Source organism: Echeneis naucrates, chromosome 1 (genome assembly GCF_900963305.1).
Source record: "Echeneis naucrates chromosome 1, fEcheNa1.1, whole genome shotgun sequence".
NCBI classification, from domain to species: Eukaryota; Metazoa; Chordata; class Actinopteri; order Carangiformes; family Echeneidae; genus Echeneis; species Echeneis naucrates.
In genome coordinates, this window is record NC_042511.1 from 14070604 (window position 1) to 14089435 (window position 18832).

Genomic DNA, 18832 nt, shown 5'->3' on the forward strand with positions numbered 1-18832 from the left:
TTTTTTTTATTGCACAATTTTCATCATTGTGGGACCTTATATAAACCCATTTCAACACTATCAAGACTTTTTCCTGGCTGAAAAAAAAAAAAAAAAAAAAAAAAAGTCTTGTTCTAACCTGCAGTATGTTGATCTGGGCAGATGCAGTAACTATAGCTCCAGTTCATTTCATTATTTATCTCCAATAATACACAACAATAATGTAAAACACGCAGGGATTATGTTCAAGGATGACTGTTTCCATTTACCATTCCAAGTGAAATTATAAGTCTTCATCTAACTGAAACCAGGTTGACAAAGTTCACCTCTTAAGATTTTGTGGTCAGGCTAATGGTTTCAATACAAAGGTGTTTGTCTTCTCACCCTCATTATGTGACTGGATAAGTTAGTCATCAGTTGTTCCTCAGGAGAAAAATGGTCTTGGTTACAGTAAAGTACAATGGTGGTGCAATACTGGACCTTGTTTGTCATAGTAACAATAATAAAAGCACAGCTACCCTCATGGAACAGCCAGGTTTTGGTAGTTTTGGAGCAAAAACAACTTGGTTAGTTTATTCTCACCATGGAGACAATAATTACGCTGTGGTCAAACAAAAGCAAACAACAATGACAATATTAGTTTCAAAAAGGAAGCAAGCAGCATGGCTACACACAGCTGAGGTCCACACCTCCAGAGAGCCATGCAGCAATCGGGGCAAAGCTCGCTGCTGAATGGGCAGCAGATTTCTGTTGAAACAGCGGCTGTCCGCTCGCTCAACCACAATATACCTATTAAATACAAAAGAGGTTCACGCATAAGAGCTTTCATCTTATACTATCCAGAGTTTAATTGCAGGATATTAAGGTATAATAAATTGACTCCTGTTAGAAAATGGTATTGAGAGATGGATGCGTGGGTTCAGAGGATTAAAAGAATCGTTCAACTGCACCTTTGATGAAGTTGGATTGTATAATTAAAGTAAGTTACAAGTAATTGCAGTTGCTCAGCAATTACCTCAACATAATTTCTGGCCTGTTATGGTTTTAATAATATTTTGTATATTGTTCGCTATTTATAATCTAATTAATTGCTGGATCAGTCTCTTTTACTTGTGAGCTACCTGTTAACAAAATGTAAAGCTCCCATGGCAGAAGCAGAAATATAGTTGCTATGCTACCAGCAGCTAAATATAGCCAGGTTATTGCTTTCTGGCCGTATTTAGATCTGATTAAGTCCCTTTTTAAAGTATTAAAACTTTGTAGAAGCTCACATCAAGTGTGCAGAGGCAAACTTTATACATATGAGCAAGCAGCATATATCACACAAACAAGTATATAAAAGAGATTTTATACGCATTCAAAAACTAAATTCTTTGAAATAGTGCTGTTTTGTTTCATTATAGCTGACAATTTAGTTTTAGCTTCATGAAATAATAAAAATTTTTACTTTTTGGTGTCATTAAAATAGAAACAATTTTTCGGTTTTTTGGTTTTTTGTTTTTTACTTGAACAGACTTGGAGTTCAGGAAGTCTTGGAAAACAGCAGGGAACCAGTCAGAAGTTATTTAAACTGAGGAAACGCAGCACGTTTGCAAATATATACTTACCTAACATCTGTTTTTTTCGTGTTTTGTGTGTCCGTGCGATGGATGTGTGCGGGAACAGTCACTTAGCCCAGAACCCATTTATATGTGACTGCCATCTGAAGTGGCTGGCTGACTACCTGCAGGACAATCCCATCGAGACAAGTGGTGCTCGCTGCACCAGCCCGCGACGACTCGCCAACAAACGAATCGGACAAATCAAAAGCAAGAAGTTCCGCTGCTCCGGTATGAACGCACACACACGCACACAACACTATAAACACGCATAGAAAGTTATATGTAGTAAATATGTATATTTGTACAGACTGATTCTTTTCATTATCTTATCCAAACATGCAGACACAGATAAACTGTCCTCTCCTGTGTTTTCACCCTGTGTCTTCCTGCTGGGATTTTCCCTCAGCCTCTCTGCCTCTTTACTAACCACAACCCTCGTCATATATAGCATAGACACACACATTTGTCTAGTCTAGGTTTTGCTCTTTTGTTGTTTTTCATTTGACTCTCTCTGTCTCTCTATTAGCTAGAGAACAGTATTTCATCCCAGGTATTGTACACTGAGCATGTATGTGTGTCTGTGTGTGTGTTAAATCATTTTTGGTCATTCACGGTGCACGAAAGCTGCAAACACGCACACTCGTCACTTGCAGTAACTTGTTTTGACTGATGCCTTTTGAATGCTGAGATGTTTTCTGAATGATCAAAGTACATCATGATGCGTTATGTTTAACCAGGCCTCAAATAATCACTCTTGTCCTTGCACTGTTTTTTTTTTTTTTTTTAATAAATACAACCTTGATGGTAGAGGAAGAAAAACTATTGAATTAATAAGCTCAGATCTCCGTCAACTGCATGGCACTGCACACAAAGCTTTGTATGAATAAGAGCAGATTGGCAGAGTGATCAAAGGGACCGTATTTAATACCAGTCCTCCTTGCTTCTTAACACATGTAATGATAGCTAATGTATGAGCGTGCGTCCGTGTGCATCTGTGTCTGTTTTGCCCACCGCAGAACATCAAAAGGTCACAGTCACCATGCTCAGAGGGGTGCTGGGAAATATGTAAATCAGACACGCATACAAGATCAGTAGCAGCGCTAAAGGGATTCATTACCACGGCAGTACACAGAGGAGACGTGTGTGTGTGTGTGTGTGTGTGTGTGTGTGTGTGTACCCACTACAATCATTAACTCTGAAGCTCACCGGGGGGACGAGGTTTCAGTGCCCCTATACCACATATGGGCCAAAGCTGAATAATTAAAGAACACTTGCAGCTGAAAACTTGAATAAACATGTTTTATTCTGTAGGACAACCTTGGTATTATGCTTTAGATCAATACATCTAATAATATATGGGGCATTATTTCACGTCCTATCTCATATATCTGTACTCGCAGTTTTAGCACTCCGACCAAATCTTTAAATCGAACCTGCTGAAGTGATAGATGTCACAGAAAATGTGTAAAACAAAATAGCCAACTTGCACTTCCTTTTCAATAGAACTGGATTTCTTTTTTATTTCTTTATCTCTACTTGTGATTTAACGTGGCCATGTGTGCTTTTTGCCATCTAGCCCTAAAACCAAACTTGAATCAGCCGTGCTTGAAGCCAACGAGGCTGGGATGTGTGTCGGATGAAAGCGTCCACCCTGTGTCATGTTATGCCAGCACGATTCTCACTATTCACGAGTCATTACCTCTTTAAATGAATCACTGCCTCAGGACAAGACACAAAAAATTGCAGTTATTCTTCTCAGTTTTCCATCAGCTTTTCTCTCCTGTTCTAATAAACGGGTCAACTCCCTTCTCCTCTCTCCTACTGCCTCTCTCACACACTCAGGAGTACACCATGTAACACCATGTAAGTAACACACACACACACACACACACACACACACACAAAAACACCTACAACCAACTCTTGAGTCCCTCACCTCTCATCCCTGAGCCGGCCTTTGACTTCCACCATGGTGACCTTTGACCCCTCTGTAACTCCTCTTGTCTGTCAACCAACACCGTTAAGAATACTCATGACATTTGAACACGTGAAGTTACATTGGTCTCTATATCTGTATGTGTGTGTGTGTGTGTGTGTGTGTGTGTGTGTGTGCGCGCGCGCATGTGGGTGGGGGGTATTTCTAGAAGTCAGGGCTTCTCTTGCCTTCAGTGCTGCTGTAACTCTCCTCCCACTGCTCCTGCTCTCCTGTGATTTGTCTGTCTGTGAGTTTAGATGTCGTCTTTCGATGTTCGAGTCTTCCTTTTTCCCTCCCTCCTGTTTTTTTCTTAATCCCTTTCCTGTACTTCTCCCATCTGTCTGATCTTATCCTTTCCACTCGCTGCTCTCCCCCTCGCTCTTCATTCCAAGTGATACATTTACGGAAGCTAGGTAGTCCTGTTTTCCGGCTTCCTCTTCATATCCTCTCCTTTCCTGTGCCCTCCTCTCTTTTTCTGTTCCTGCTCATCTCTTTGTTTCTCTTCCGCTGATTGTTTCCTCTTGTTTGTCTTCTCCTTCTGATAATCTTTTTTCCTCTCATTTCCCTCCTTTTCTCCTCTTCCTCTCTCTCCCTACATCTTTTTTTCTGTCATTTTCATTCTGTCCTCTAGCCATCCATCTGAACCTCACCTGTCCTCTCCTTCCTACATCCTCCTTTCCTCCTCCCTTCCCTCTCTCCTTCCCATCCCCGTGTTCCAGCGGAGGAGCAGTCAGTCAGCAGGTTGTTCCTTTGTGCTTGATCTAACCATGTGGCTGCCAGGTTCCTATAGTGGAACATGGTTCTGTCAAGCACCATGGAACGGCCCTGCAACACCCTACAGCATGGCCAAGAGACAGCAATCTCCTGTTGTCCCCCGGCAACCTCAGTCTGTGTGTGGGTGGGTGTGTGTGTGTGTGTGTGTGTCCATATGAGAGAGAGCGGGAGGATTTTGTGGGCATACAGTGTAATAGATGGCTGGCTATGATTAAAATTTCGATGCAGTTTTGTTTGTGTTGTGGCCTCTAACACTAACAGTTGCTGCTTTGTATTCTGAATGGACAGAACAGTCTGTTTGTACTTGTACTGTGTGTGCGTGTGTGCCTGTATACGTGTCTTGATCGAGACAGTTTTCTTCTTGACTTGGCGCCTAACGGTCATGAGTAATGTTGCATATGATCATAATTAGCAATGTCTTTCTTTGGTTCACGTTGACAATAACCACTCTAAACAAAAGCAGCACAGCCGCTCTGCAAAGTCTCAAAACTCTTCCATTGCAACACATTCTTCACCTTGGCTATTTGCAGAGTTTGAGTTGGAACCAGTGCCAGTAAACTCTAGAGTTCAACCCGTTCGAGGTGAAGGCGGTTCAGTGACGCTGTGGTTGTGATTATAATCAGGTACCGAAGATTACCGCAGCAAGCTAGGAGGTGACTGCTTCGCTGACTTGGCCTGCCCTGAGAAGTGTCGCTGTGAAGGCACTACAGTCGACTGCTCCAACCAGAAACTCGCCAAAATACCCGATCACATTCCTCAATACACCGCTGAACTGTAAGTCATGCTGGGTTGGACTAGCGCAGTACGTACCTTTGCATAACCCTCCATCGTCTCTGTTGCCTTTTGTCTCTGAGCAATTTTTCTTTTCTCTTGTCTCAGACGTCTCAACAACAATGAATTCACTGTGCTGGAGGCGACAGGGATCTTCAAAAAGTTACCTCAGCTGAGGAAGATGTGAGTCAGATATGTTTTAAATGTAGCAGAACACATGTGGCTGTGAGAAAGTCAGACTCGGATCAAGAGAAGCTGCGGTTGTACAAATAACAGACATGAAAGTGAACCACGAGTCTGTCAATACACATTATTCCCTCTTTAATATTCACCCCGTCTCTGCTGAATTCCCTCTTGCCTCCTTTGTCCTCCTCTTGTCCTCTCTACATCTTTCTTCTCTTTTGTTTTCATGGTTTTCATTCTTTCTACCTCTCTCCCTTCCATCTTCCTGCTCCTTGTAGTAACCTGAGTAATAACCGTATCACTGACATAGAAGAGGGGACGTTTGAAGGAGCCTCAGGAGTCAATGAGCTGATCCTGACATCCAACAGACTGGAGAACATACACCACCGCATGCTGAAGGGCTTGAGCGGCCTCCGCACACTGTGGGTGCATGCACAGTACACAATATGCAGTAAAAAATAAACATTGCGTTAAATCATTTGTGCCTCTGTGTGTGTGTGTGTGTGTGTGTGTGCGCGCGCATCTGAATAGTATGCTGAGAAGTAACCGGATCAGCTGTGTGAGTAACAGCAGCTTTGTGGGGCTGAGCTCAGTGCGTCTCCTGTCGCTCTACGACAATCAGATCACCTCTATGAACCCCGGGGCCTTCGACACTCTGCATTCTCTGTCCACATTGTGAGTGAAAACAGTACAACAGCCATTCAAATGCAGAAAAAAAAACAATAAGCAGGTCAAATGTGTCCCTGAGCACTTTCATCCTCTCTTTGTGTTCTCTAGAAACCTTCTGGCCAATCCCTTCAACTGTAACTGTCACCTGGCTTGGCTCGGGGATTGGCTGAGGAGGAAACGTATCGTGACCGGTAACCCTCGCTGCCAGAGCCCTTACTTTCTGAAAGAGATCCCGATCCAGGATGTCGCTGTCCAGGACTTTGCCTGTGAAGATGGTAAGATGAGGCAAATGCTCACAGATGGAAAAACCCGCAGCCCTGACAGACGTTCTATTTGTTTTCCACTGAGCTCTTCCATCTTTCTGCTCATTCATCCTGATCAGGCAATGATGAGAACAGCTGTTCTCCAGCACTCAGGTGTCCAGCAGAGTGTTCCTGTCTGGATACTGTTGTGCGCTGCAGCAACAAGGGTCTCACCACACTGCCCAAAGGCCTGCCCAAAGAGACCACTGAACTGTGAGTTTAGGACCAGCGTACCATCTAGTATTAACCTCAGTGGTTTAGCAATTACGGTGATTTTCAGATGGTACATTGCTGTACCTCACACCTCATGCGTGTCCTGTGAAAACCATGTTTCGAACTCTCTTTTAAGTCACTAAAACAGATCCACGACTAATCAAAAGCGTATAAAAAGTTACTGCCTGTTAGAAATAGCTCAAATCACCAAGATTGGATTTGTGGTGCTGTGGTTGTTCGTGGACCTTGTTAACAGTTCAGACTCTAAGTGTCAGTGTAGACTCAAAGGAAGGACATTTGTGAACTATCTTCAAAACAAAGAAAGGAGAGATGGTACATTTGCTCAGTCCGTCAGACCACTTGTGAAAAAGTCCACATTAATGCACATTTTCATAGACACACAAGCAAGCAGACTGCTTTTTTTTTTTTTAATACTCAGACCGCACACATGCACACGCATAAAATCCCTGATGATCAGGAAATTATAGTTCTAAATTAAACATCGGGGGGAAAAAGCACTTGATGGTGTTTTCTATCATTTCACTATTTCGCCTGTGGGGAATTTGCTCCTTCCAATATTAACAAAGACTTAATTAATACACTGTATTAATAGCACATTGTCACACAGCAAAGGAAATAGGATCTGAGTGCAGCATGAGTGTGTATGTACATGTGAGCGAGACAGGGTGGCTATACTCGATTAGGATGCCTGTGGGGATATTAAACTCCAGTGTTTATTATGGCTCCAGCAGTAATGACTGCTCACATAGCTGGAGATGAGGAATTTCCCACATGGTTAAGTAACTTAATTTTCTCCCTTCTCATTTTATCTCTCCCCCTCTCTTTCTCAATCCTCCTCACATCTTCCACGTCTTCCTTAATTTCTCTTTTGTTTCCAAACCATCTCTTGCTCTACTGGCCTGCTGTCTCGTTCTTTCTGCCTCTTAGGTACCTGGATGGTAATCACTTCACACAGGTTCCTGTGGAGCTTTCCAATTACAAACACCTAACCCTCATGTAAGTCTCGCCCACGTTACCTCAACAGACAAACTATGCACACACACTCAGATTTCAATTCAGCGGTCAGAAGGTCAGAGTTTTTCACAGGCACTCTTCAAATCAGGATCATGACTTGGCCGTGGCGTTCCTTGCAGTCTTTGCACTTTTTGAGACCAAAACTAACTGACTGGTATTTTGTCAGAGTTCTGTGCTGTATCACTTTTGATGTGACCCGGTTTGGTGTGTGTGTGTGTGTGTGTGTGTGTGTGTGTGTGCGTGCGCGCGGGCACGTATGTGCATTTGGTTATGCATGTGTGTTTTTATGTATCTGTTTCCTTTCCAGTGACTTGAGTAACAACCAGATCAGCACGTTGTCCAACCACAGCCTCAGTAACATGTCTGAGCTGCTTACCCTGTGAGTCTGGCTTTACATTAGCAATGTGTGTGGTTCACTGTGACTGAGGAGAACAACTGAATCAGTTTGTTTTCTAGTTCCAGAGCACAGGTCTTCAAAAATCAGTGGAGGGGAAAAAAATGTATTTTGTAATGCCTGTTTCGGTGTTTGTGCTCGGGAGACATGCGTATGCTTAAGCGTGTGTGTTTCCAAATGTATGGATGCCTTTTGCTCCGAGAAATATGTTTAATCATCTGCTCGACTTATTTTTTCAATGGAATGTAGTCATAAATAGGGTCATGGTCTGTTCTGCGGCTGAAGATATCTTGAAAGTATTTCTACCTTTGGCTCCATGCAAACATTTTTATTCTGTGTGTAAAGAATCCTGAGCTACAACCGTCTGCGCTGCATCCCAGTGAGGGCCTTCGATGGACTCAGGTCTCTACGCTTGCTGTGAGTATTTGTCTTGTGTCTTGATTCAGACTCGCGCTAAGATATCGCCCAGGCTTTTAACACTCAGAATTCCTTTTCCTCCCCTTCACCTTGGACTGTCTAAGGTCTCTTCATGGTAACGACATCTCACTGATACCAGAAGGAGCCTTCAAAGACCTGTCGTCGCTTTCCCACCTGTGAGTAGCATATAAACACACTCACCGCTATTTATATCTTTCAAATAATTTCATTGAAAACAGATAATGATCACAAGCAACTTCTACAGCCTCCTCTGGTTTCTTGCCTTCGATTTAATGGACTTTACGCTACGAGTTTACTCCTTATCCTAAATATATCTCTGCTTTTTCTAAGGTAACAAATAATGATATTGAAATTAAAGGGTGTGCATAGTGGGATGCTTATGTACTTTCCTCTTCTATGTAGTACTCCAATAATTGTTGCTGCGAAAGCAAAACTTTTAGTTTTAGTTGTTTGCTAGATAAATTTCTTTTTTTTCCTTTTTTTTTTTGCGAGAAGGCTTTTACAATGTGAAACACTTGAGCAGAGGAGAGACATTCTGAATGTCTTCAAGCCATGAAACAACAGTCCAATTAGAAACATACTTTGTAAAAAAAAAAATAATAATAATAACTAGAATAATTACATCCTGAGAGAATGAGAGAAAGCAGGATTACTTTTGTCTCTCTCACTTCAGTTTACTGATGCTGTCCTTTGGCATAGTGTCCCAGACGAGGATAATCTTAGTTACATGCTGAAGAGAGAGTGCCAACAACTCAGGGATCAACATAATGGACAGTGGTTTTTTTTGTTTTTTTATATAAAACTTGCAGACCACAGAAATGGACTCTATTATTCTACAGTCTGTGATTTTGATTGGCACTTCCTTTCTGACCACTGCATTTACATAAAACCACTTAACAAAAAGAAACAAAGTACGTTGTGTCACAGCTCAGACCAGTAGGAGAGGCTGAGGTCACTGCAAGGCATGAAGAACTGAAGGCTGAGAAAACTAGTCCCCGATAAGAAGCACAAACGTGAACGCTGATAAAATTTAACTGTACAACATTGACCAGGTAGAATTTGATCACATCATGACACCGAAAACCTCGCAGCATAAGCCAGGTGCTGGGCAATGTGACTGATAATTAGACAGATAATCACCAAGCTGATGGATCTTTCACTGTGAAGTATGAATGAAGCAGCTTACTAATTTTCTGACTTAACACAATCCTCTAGCAGTTCCTGCAAAATTACTGATATTTGATTTATATAGAGCTTTAGAACATCAGCAATAATTTGGGAAATGAAATGTGTGGTTTAGTTTATGGGAAGTGTGTTAAGTTTGAGAAACACAACCTAAAAATAAAACTACCGTCAGTGTGACACAGATGCTCCCTCTTGTCTCGCTGAGTTACAGTTATTAGTGGCAGAAACACACTGCAGTTTTACAGTTGATTAAACACTGATAGTATTCAGGTAGTGACCCATTTTCCTTTGTTCTGGCTCTCTTCTTGAGTGAAACTGATCTGGGAAAAAAAAAAAATTACTCCGAGGCTAAAGCGACTGACTCCTCCAATATCTGAACATAGCTGTCACTCTGGTTGCCAGGGCTCTGGGTGCCAACCCACTGTACTGTGACTGCCACATGCAGTGGCTGTCAGACTGGGTGAAGAGTGGCTACAAGGAACCTGGTATAGCCCGCTGTGCTGGGCCTGGCGACATGACCGACAAATTACTGCTCACCACGCCTTCCAAGAAGTTCACCTGCACAGGTAAACACGCTGTCATACAGCAACACAGGAACACACGCACATACTGGCAGGTATGATCACGACACACATGTATGTGAAGGGTACACTTTGCTTTACTGTCCGAAAACAAAAACCTACACAACAAGCAGAGCAGAATTACATACAGCCAACAAACTGAAGACAAATTTTGGGACACTCAGTGAATCCAAGAGGAGACCACAAGTTGCCATTTGTAAATGTATTTGTAAAATGTTAGCCTTTCATGCAAATTATAGATATTTTTTTTTGTTTATGTGTAATTCTAGAAAATGTATTTGGTTTAATTTAAGAAATAGGATAATATTCTATAATATATACGTTAAATTACTCAGATGAGCTAAAGATTGTCACTTATGGAGTTAGGGGCGAGTGCTACGGCTAGGGGGAGTTAGGGCTCGTACTAAATGTTGATATTCAAATTTATATCAACCCCTACAATCCAATGATTTCTCTTGTGATAATTATCTTGGCTGCAATATTACAAAATGTTACTAACGTTTGACATTATTCTCACATTATCCCTGAATACATGACTAAAACCTATTTTTAACCTAATCTAACTGACACACTGTAGAAGTCCCGGGGCCTTGTGGTTTTCTGGTGCCAGGTAAAGTAGTCAATCATATACCAGTACTTCCACCTCAGTCACCTTTCCCAGCCCCCTCAACCCCCGACACAGTCCCAGCCCAGTTTTTCTTATCCTTTGGACCCTGACCTGTCCTCATGTTCTGACCAGCATCATGTGCCCTCCAATTAAATGTTGATGTAGAAAGCAGAGCTGGGGATATGTCTGTCTCTCTGTTTGTACATGCCATGGTCCTGCAAAAAAAAATCTATTATATTATCATTTATAGTGCAAAAACATCTCTTCAGCTCTTTCATGTGACCTTCGTGAAGTATTGTAAAGTATTGTCTTACCTAATGATGCTGTAAAGACCCCCCAACCCCGCTTTCATTTACTCATATTGGCCATATATTATTCAAACTCCACCATATTGCCAATGTATCATGGTCGGCAGTATTTTATTGAGACAAATTGAGTTGTTAAAAACACACGTAGCAAGAAGGGGGACAACCCCCTGTCATGCAGAAACACTTCAGAAGAACAGTTCTGAGGATGTGGGATTTCTGCAGGGCCCTGACAATGTACAGCTGTCCAAGTCTTTGCAGACCTGTGTATTCTGACGGATTAGACACAGAGGTCCAAATAAAAACCAGAGGTGTCTCTGTTGTGTATGTTCTCTTTGTGTGTGTGTGGGTTGGTGTGTCAATGCACAGGCCCAGTGGATTTGAGTATCCAGGCTAAATGTGAGCCGTGCCTGTCCAGCCCCTGCAAGAATGACGGCACCTGTTCCAATGACCCTGTGCACTACTACCGCTGCACCTGCCCCTATGGATTTAAGGTACACACCCTATAGTACACCAAAAGGGCCGCGTCTTTTCTAACCACAAACCTTTGTTAAGGTTTTTTTAAGTCCACAAATGAACACCTGCAATCTATAGATGCTGTCAATCTTTAATGTTACTTTTGGGTCTGTCTGTTGTCAGGACTGTTTTGACTTTCCATACGCATATACTTACACGCACAAACACAATTTCTTCCAACATGGGCCTCACAAAAATGTTTTTTGATGTTCACTGTCGATAGAGTTTTCAAATATCCAGAGGGTGAAATAATGTTATCTTGGACACAACAGATACAGATAAATGGCAGCAACAGTAAGAAGCTGTTGTCCTTCAAAAGCTCTGAAAGTGGTTGTATTGGTTGGTGTGTGTGTGTGTGTGTTTGTGTGTGTAGGGCCAAAACTGTGAGGAGCCCATTCACGCCTGTATTGGTAACCCGTGCCAAAATGGGGGAACATGTCACCTGAAGGAAGGAGAAGGAAGCAACTTTTGGTAAGGCAGTTAATTTTTCATTTAATTATCATTATAGTTAAATGGCTTTTGTTAAACAATTCGTGGTTTAATATATTTTTTACGGTTCCAATGAATATGAGTGAACTTGTAGTATTATCTGTGAAATCTGTTGCATAATGTTTCCTGTGTCTGACAAAACAGACAACAGAAAGCCTAAAGTGCAAGCTAAGGGCAAAGTCAGAAATCTTACCCATGTAAACAAATACAATTTGGCAATGATGGCAAGAATTCAAAATACAGTTTTTCAATTTCTTTGCATAACTATATCTACACACATGTATTAGGGTGAAGCGGTTAAAGTGGAGTAAATGAGCAGCTCTATACGACTGTAAAACGTCACATTCACACTCACACGCTTTGACTCTTCTATCCTGGCTAAACAGAATTTTGGTTGATTGTTGCTGCAGCAGTCTCACATCTTCAAGCTGGTAGACAAATGATTAGTCTTTATAGAAAGAAATGGTGGCTGCAAAAAGATCCGGTCCAATTCCTGTATTTAAACCGAAAATGAAACGTATACACACGTGAATATGATTACATAAAGACAAGGTGAATCCTAAAGTATCAGGGCCTGATTATTAAGATCACAGTATCAGACACAGCAGGCGATCAGTGGACCATCAGCAGATAACTCCATCTAGGATGCTGCGCCACTAATGACAGATGGAAATGAATTTACAGGAGGTATTTGTCTCAGGGGAGCAATTTTGTCTTCAGTGTCTCTGAGCTGGATGGCCCCACTGTGAGAATGGCTTCCTCTTCATTAGGCTATTTGATATCAACAGGAGGGTGTCTAATGCTTGGCTGTTCATTCCAGGCAGATTTTAACCACCCACAAAGACAATTAAACGGGCCAAAGATCACAGCTCCTCCTCTTTCACTCTGTCTCTTCTGTTACTTTTTCTTTTTTCTCTCTCTGTACATTCTGTATGATTGCTTGCGATCTTTTCCTTCACCCCTGGAAGGGGATGGAATATTCTTTGTGAAGAGCTGTCGTCGACTATATAATGAGATATTCATCCTCTTGAGTGCGCGCTGCATAAGAGCCCTATATCTGTGTGTGTGTGTGTGTGTGTGTGTGTCTGTGTGTGTATGTGTGGCCATATTTTACCATATTTGTTGGATCTAAAAAACAGGAATCTACAATACTATTGTGTATGACATCTTTTGAGGATAAAATTCCTGGAAGGCACAAGATTAAATGGCTGTATGAGGGGATGTTATCTCAGTGACGCATCCCCAAAAATACAGCAAGGATCGGCTGTGTGTGTGTGTGTGTACGCGCACAGTAATAAACCTGAGTAATAGTTACAGAGTTGAGTCACGCTCACATTAACAGAGTAATGACTCTCTTCTGGGAATATGTAGATAGGGCTGACACTGCTGTTAACAGCTGCACATGGATAGCGCGCGTGTGCGTGCGTGTGTGTGTGTTTCGTAGATTTCAGTATTCAGTATGTAGCCCAACATGTGTTTTGTCCCTCCTCGTGTGTGTATGTCTCAGGTGTGTGTGTCCGGAGGGTTTCGAAGGTGATGCGTGTGAGATCAACATCGATGACTGTGAGGACAACGACTGTGAGAACAATTCGACCTGTGTGGATGGAATCAACAACTACACCTGCATGTGCTCTCCAGAATTCACAGGTAAGACACGTGAATGGAGAATTAGGAGGCGGCGGCGGGGGGGGGGGGCTTTTATTTTGTCAGACTGCCTCTAGTTTCAATTATTTCAACTTACTTTCTGACTCAGCATGTTTTGTGCGTCATCTTGACTAAGTGGATTTGTCTAAGTACTGAAGGTTATTTGTATGACACAATCTCTTAAAAAAGAAAGTTAAAGTGCCTCACCGTGAAAATTTCATAAAAACACAATTGAGCTGTTGTCACCATGTAGCGGAAGGCAGTCAAAGGAGGTCATCCAGGTGAAGTAAATTCAATATTATTGATTGGCCTCATCTGAAATTGATCCAGAATTTAGATGGGAGTTAATTTCCATTTGAGAAGCACTGATTTGAAAAGGTGAATTGCACATTATCTTCATTATCTCCAGAAGTCTATTTAAGACTAATCGATTGAGTTTTCAGTTCCTTCACTACTGATTTCTGGACTCTTTAGAGAATGTTCACGACCACTTTAACTTTTTATGGACCGTTGGCTGCTTATCATCAAGAACCAGGTATTTTCTTTGGACACTCATTGATCTTTGGTCCGAAAGACTTATCCCAGCCACAGGACCAAGAGTCCCATCAATAGCAGGCATGAATGGAACCAAACTGTGTTTAGTAGCTCTGATGTGTCTGCTGAAATTTACATACACTGATAGGGAAGACCTTTTTTTTTAATAATGAACTGCAGGTAAATCCTATTTTTCCTGACTAACTCTGGTCTGTTGCTACTTGTTTTGTCTGCTTTTGCACTGTGCTAATCATCTCTGACTGCTAACCTTTGTGGCGGTGTTCTCTCTGTCTTTCTGTGTCTCACTGTCTTTTTTTTTTTTTTCCTGTCTCGCTCTGCTTTCTGTCATCTATCGTCTGTGGGGTTTTTTTGTTTGTTTGTTTTTGTTTTTTTTTTTTTGTGGTTGCAGCTGCTACCAATGAGGTGGAGAGAGGTTAGTCTGTTCTTCTCTCTGTCCTGCTCACCTTCCTGCTTTTCCTTCCTTCACTCATTCCCTCTGCTTTCTTCATGCTCTCTGGAAATTTAATATACAGTATTGATTGGACATACTAAACCTAGTCATGCTTCATGTTAGCAGTGCATGTCCTTGATGTTCAAATGGGCCGGTGAGCTTTCACGCCCTCAGCTACCTGTGGTTATTCTGTTTGCTGGTTTATGTATGCACGTTGTTACCATAGGAAAGTATGTTATACTGCAGGTAAAAAAAATGTTGTCAAAGGAGAAAGCTGATATTCTTTATTTTATAGATCAAGTTCTTTGAAATTAAATGTTTTTTTTTTCTTTTTGTTTGTTTGTTTGTTTTTTATCCAGGTCCTACACTAACACCATCCCACCCTTTATTCTTGGTATCAAATATATTTTACTGAAAGTCAAACATGTCAGTATTCACAGTTAGCTACAGCTCACCTTCTCTTGGTGGCAGCCATTTTGTCTTATATATATATATATATATATATACCTTTGCAATCAACATTTCAAATCTAAGATACCTACGACTTAATTATAAAGTATTTTAGAAATTGAATTTATTAAATCAGTGAGTCTGCTTCTAAATCAGGCAGCACAGCTGAGATAGAAGCTCCAGAGCATAAGCGTGCCAGCTCATCTCCAATAGTTTCACACATCTTGGAGTAGACTTTGGCTGTCAGGAGTATCAGTTTATTCTCTGATGCCTCATCAGTGATTCATTTGGAGTTTTAGGAACACCAGGAATATGACATTTGCAGAGAAGGGATCATTTATCAGACCACTGTGTTGGTTCTGGCCACGGGAGATTCATCCATCATCAGAGTAGACACACACAAACACGCAGATATACATATTTCTGTTCAAGCAGTGCAGACATGCAGTTCACACGCGCACGCACACACACACACACACACAGAGGGTACTTATACTAAGAAGCACAAGCATAAACACCATGAATAAGATGGAAAATACTGATATCTTATCTTAAATTATTATTTTGTTTGTTTTTGTCACTGGTATCTATAGTATTGAAAAAATGTTTAGATGAATTTGGCTTTGTGTGTGTGTGTGTGTGTGTGTGTGTCTGTGCATGTGTGCGCCTGTGTGTGTTCCTAGGGGAGCTATGTGAAGAGAAACTGGATTTCTGCGCTCCGGAACTGAACCCATGCCAACACGACTCAAAGTGCATTTTGACCCCTCAGGGATACAAGTGAGTGGACATCCCAAACACATTACGCACATACGTAGAGATACGATTCATTTTTTTCTTTCTTGCATCTCTCCCTCTACTAACACTCCTCATACTCAGTTAAATTAGTTGCCAATTTTTCCCTGCAGAGATAAGGTGTGCTTGAAGAGAAGCTGTTGGGTTCATCAGGGTTCATGTCCTGATTCTATCTGAATCCTGTTTTATTTTTCCTTTCCCATGATGTGTACTGTGGTCCGTTTAGTGTATGTGTTCAGCCTTCATTGTCTGAATCCTAAATGAAAAGGTCGGTATTCATAAGCGTCCTTGTGTGTCTGTGTTTAGATGTGAGTGCACTCCAGGCTACGTAGGTGAGCACTGTGAGCTGGACTATGACGACTGTGAAGAGAACAAGTGTCAGAACGGAGGTCAGTGCATTGACGCTGTCAATGGATACACCTGCGTCTGTCCAGAGGGATACAGGTGAGCGACACACCTCAGCAGGAACGCACACAAACGTAAACGTATCAAAGTCATTTAAGCGGAACAACAGTGTCTGTGGCAAAAGAATATGGAAAGTATATATTTACAGTGTGTGGTGTTGGGGGATCCCCCCCCCCTGCGTTTCCTGGCAGTTATTGCAGACAACAAATTCACTCGGTCTGGTAAACTGTGGTAGTTCTGGATGGAGGATCTATTAAAAAATAAAATAAAATTTAGCTTTCTGCACTGTTCAAAATGACACCAAAAAACAAAAACTAGACATAAATACCAAATGAAAAGCAAAACTTCAAAATATCAATGAAGATTTTGTCTTGCAAACCAGAAATAAAGACGCAACACAGACACCCAATTTCAAGCTCATTTTGAGCCTCCTGACTGTATCTACCTTAATGTATCAAGGAACATCTATAAAAACACTATTTCATCACCAGGCTAGAGATTATATCCAATGTGTGTGTAAATTTGTGTGCTGCAGTGGGCTGTTCTGCGAGTTCTCTCCTCCGATGGTTCTTCCTCGTACCAGCCCTTGTGACAACCACGAGTGCCTCAATGGTGCGCAGTGCGTCGTCGTGGGGACGGATCCCCGCTGCCAGTGTTTACACGGTTACGAAGGCGAGCGCTGCGAGACGCTCGTCAGCGTCAACTTTGTGAACCGCGAGTCCTACCTGCAGCTTCCTTCCAATCTCCTCTCACCACAGACTAACATCAGCCTACAGGTGCACACCCGCTCAGCTTAACCGTCATGTTCGTAGATCTACTAAGACTCCATTTAACTAGTTATGGCATAACTCCTAGTTTTCACAAAGTAAAAAAAAACAAAAACCTCTGCATTTAGTAAAATCTGAATTTTTTTTTCTACCTCTTCTCGTTTTTGCAATCGTCCTATTTGTTTCATCTGCTGTTGTTTTTTTTTTTTTTTTCAGATTGCTACAGATGAGGACAGTGGCGTGTTGTTATATAAAGGGGACAATGACCACATTGCCATGGAGCTGTACAGGGGACGCCTCAGGGTCAGCTACGATACTGGGACATACCCTCCCTCTGCTATATACAGGTACATGCTAATGCAAGCAGAAACGTCACTGAGGCCAAGTGCATGTGATGGATGACAGAATCTCTCCATTCTCTCTCTCTCTCTCAGCGTGGAGACAGTGAATGATGGCAGTTTTCATGCAGTAGAGCTGGTAGCGTCAGACCAGACTCTGTCTCTGTCCATTGATGGTGGTGCACCCAAATCCATCAACTCTATCAGCAAACAATCCACTCTCAACATAGATTCACCACTTTACCTGGGAGGTAATGTCCAGCGCTTTATGGTTTATGTGCATATGTGTGTGACGAAGACGTTTAATTGTGCTTCTCAAATGTCCCTTTTCGTGCTCTCTTTTGTTCTTCTGGTTCAGTGCATTGATGGTCACATAGATTTGACAAAAGCAAAGATAAACTCGCACTAAATCCCTGGCAAGAAAAACAGAAACTCACAAGAAATAATCACCAAACGTACCTTTAATCATCTGAGGCCTTTTGCCAACAAACAGCCATTTATCATGGAAAGGTACTGCAAAACCCTTTTATCGCTAGTTGTCTTGATTACTGCAAGACTTTCTTCGTGGGAGTACCCAAGAAAAAGACAAACTGCTGATTTATGCAGAACACTGCAGCACATGTGCCAACAGAGACCAGAGTAGCAGCAGAGACATTGTTGGTCGCTTTATGAGTATATGTATGACACGTTTCATAGTGTGTCCCTAAGTGACCATGACTGATCCTCTGGCAGAGGCATTATAATTGTTCCTCAACATAAAACCTGCAAATGAAAAGAGGGCAAGAGCATCACACAGTTTAAAACTAAATATATTTGATCTAGTTTAACTGCTTAGTCCATCTCTACCCTTAATGGGTTTTTAATCGAGGAAAAGTCTTTATGTAACATTTTCCTCTCCTTTGTGTACTTTGGCATGTCTAGTTAATGTATCTATGCATCGGTGATGCTGTGACCTTTCTAATCATTGCTGTCTTCTTCCAGGGATGCCTGAGCGAGCCTCAGCCTCTGGGGGACTGTCAGCTCTGCAGCACGGCTCAGGTGGGCACAACGGCACCGGCTTCCACGGCTGCCTCCGCAACCTGTATATTAATGGGAAGCTCCAGGACCTTGGGGTCGGGCTGGGCCCCGGTGCTCCAGGCTCTGGGACGTCACAGAGCAGCAGCAGACAGTGGCTGGGCCACGGGGTGGAGCCAGGTTGCCAGCCATGCCAGAGAGGCGCCTGCGTCCAGGGTGACTGCCATGCAACAGGGCACCGTGGCTTCACCTGCACCTGCCACCCGGGCTGGACAGGAGCACTGTGTGACCAGCAAGTCAACAACCCCTGCGATGGCAATAAGTGAGTGTTTAGTTTGTGTTTGTGCAGCTGTAAAACAAGAGCGAGCAGAGCACCGTTGTTCTGTTGTTCTGTGGAAGACGTTTATATCTGACCACATC

At 42.2% G+C, this 18832-nt stretch overlaps 1 protein-coding gene across 5 annotated transcripts in view; it reads left to right on the top strand.

The window, feature by feature from the left end:
* The window catches only part of slit2 (slit homolog 2 (Drosophila)), a 78933-nt gene that overhangs the window by 58264 nt on the left and 1837 nt on the right, over window positions 1–18832 (top strand). For 2 of the 5 annotated variants that reach the window (XM_029499034.1, XM_029498870.1), the window contains 22 exons: window positions 1645–1808; window positions 4953–5103; window positions 5209–5283; window positions 5562–5705; window positions 5815–5958; window positions 6061–6227; window positions 6335–6467; window positions 7416–7484; window positions 7810–7881; window positions 8242–8313; window positions 8418–8489; window positions 9922–10085; window positions 11382–11506; window positions 11902–11999; window positions 13525–13664; window positions 15780–15873; window positions 16195–16332; window positions 16829–17069; window positions 17277–17407; window positions 17495–17649; window positions 18380–18510; window positions 18553–18734. In XM_029499034.1, coding sequence (XP_029354894.1) covers window positions 1645–1808; window positions 4953–5103; window positions 5209–5283; window positions 5562–5705; window positions 5815–5958; window positions 6061–6227; window positions 6335–6467; window positions 7416–7484; window positions 7810–7881; window positions 8242–8313; window positions 8418–8489; window positions 9922–10085; window positions 11382–11506; window positions 11902–11999; window positions 13525–13664; window positions 15780–15873; window positions 16195–16332; window positions 16829–17069; window positions 17277–17407; window positions 17495–17649; window positions 18380–18510; window positions 18553–18734 — 2862 coding nt within the window. Of the gene's footprint in view, window positions 1–1644; window positions 1809–2106; window positions 2131–4952; window positions 5104–5208; window positions 5284–5561; window positions 5706–5814; window positions 5959–6060; window positions 6228–6334; window positions 6468–7415; window positions 7485–7809; window positions 7882–8241; window positions 8314–8417; window positions 8490–9921; window positions 10086–11381; window positions 11507–11901; window positions 12000–13524; window positions 13665–15779; window positions 15874–16194; window positions 16333–16828; window positions 17070–17276; window positions 17408–17494; window positions 17650–18379; window positions 18735–18832 lie in introns of all 5 variants that reach the window. The other 3 variants (XM_029498788.1, XM_029498706.1, XM_029498952.1) reach the window with 2 other exon arrangements.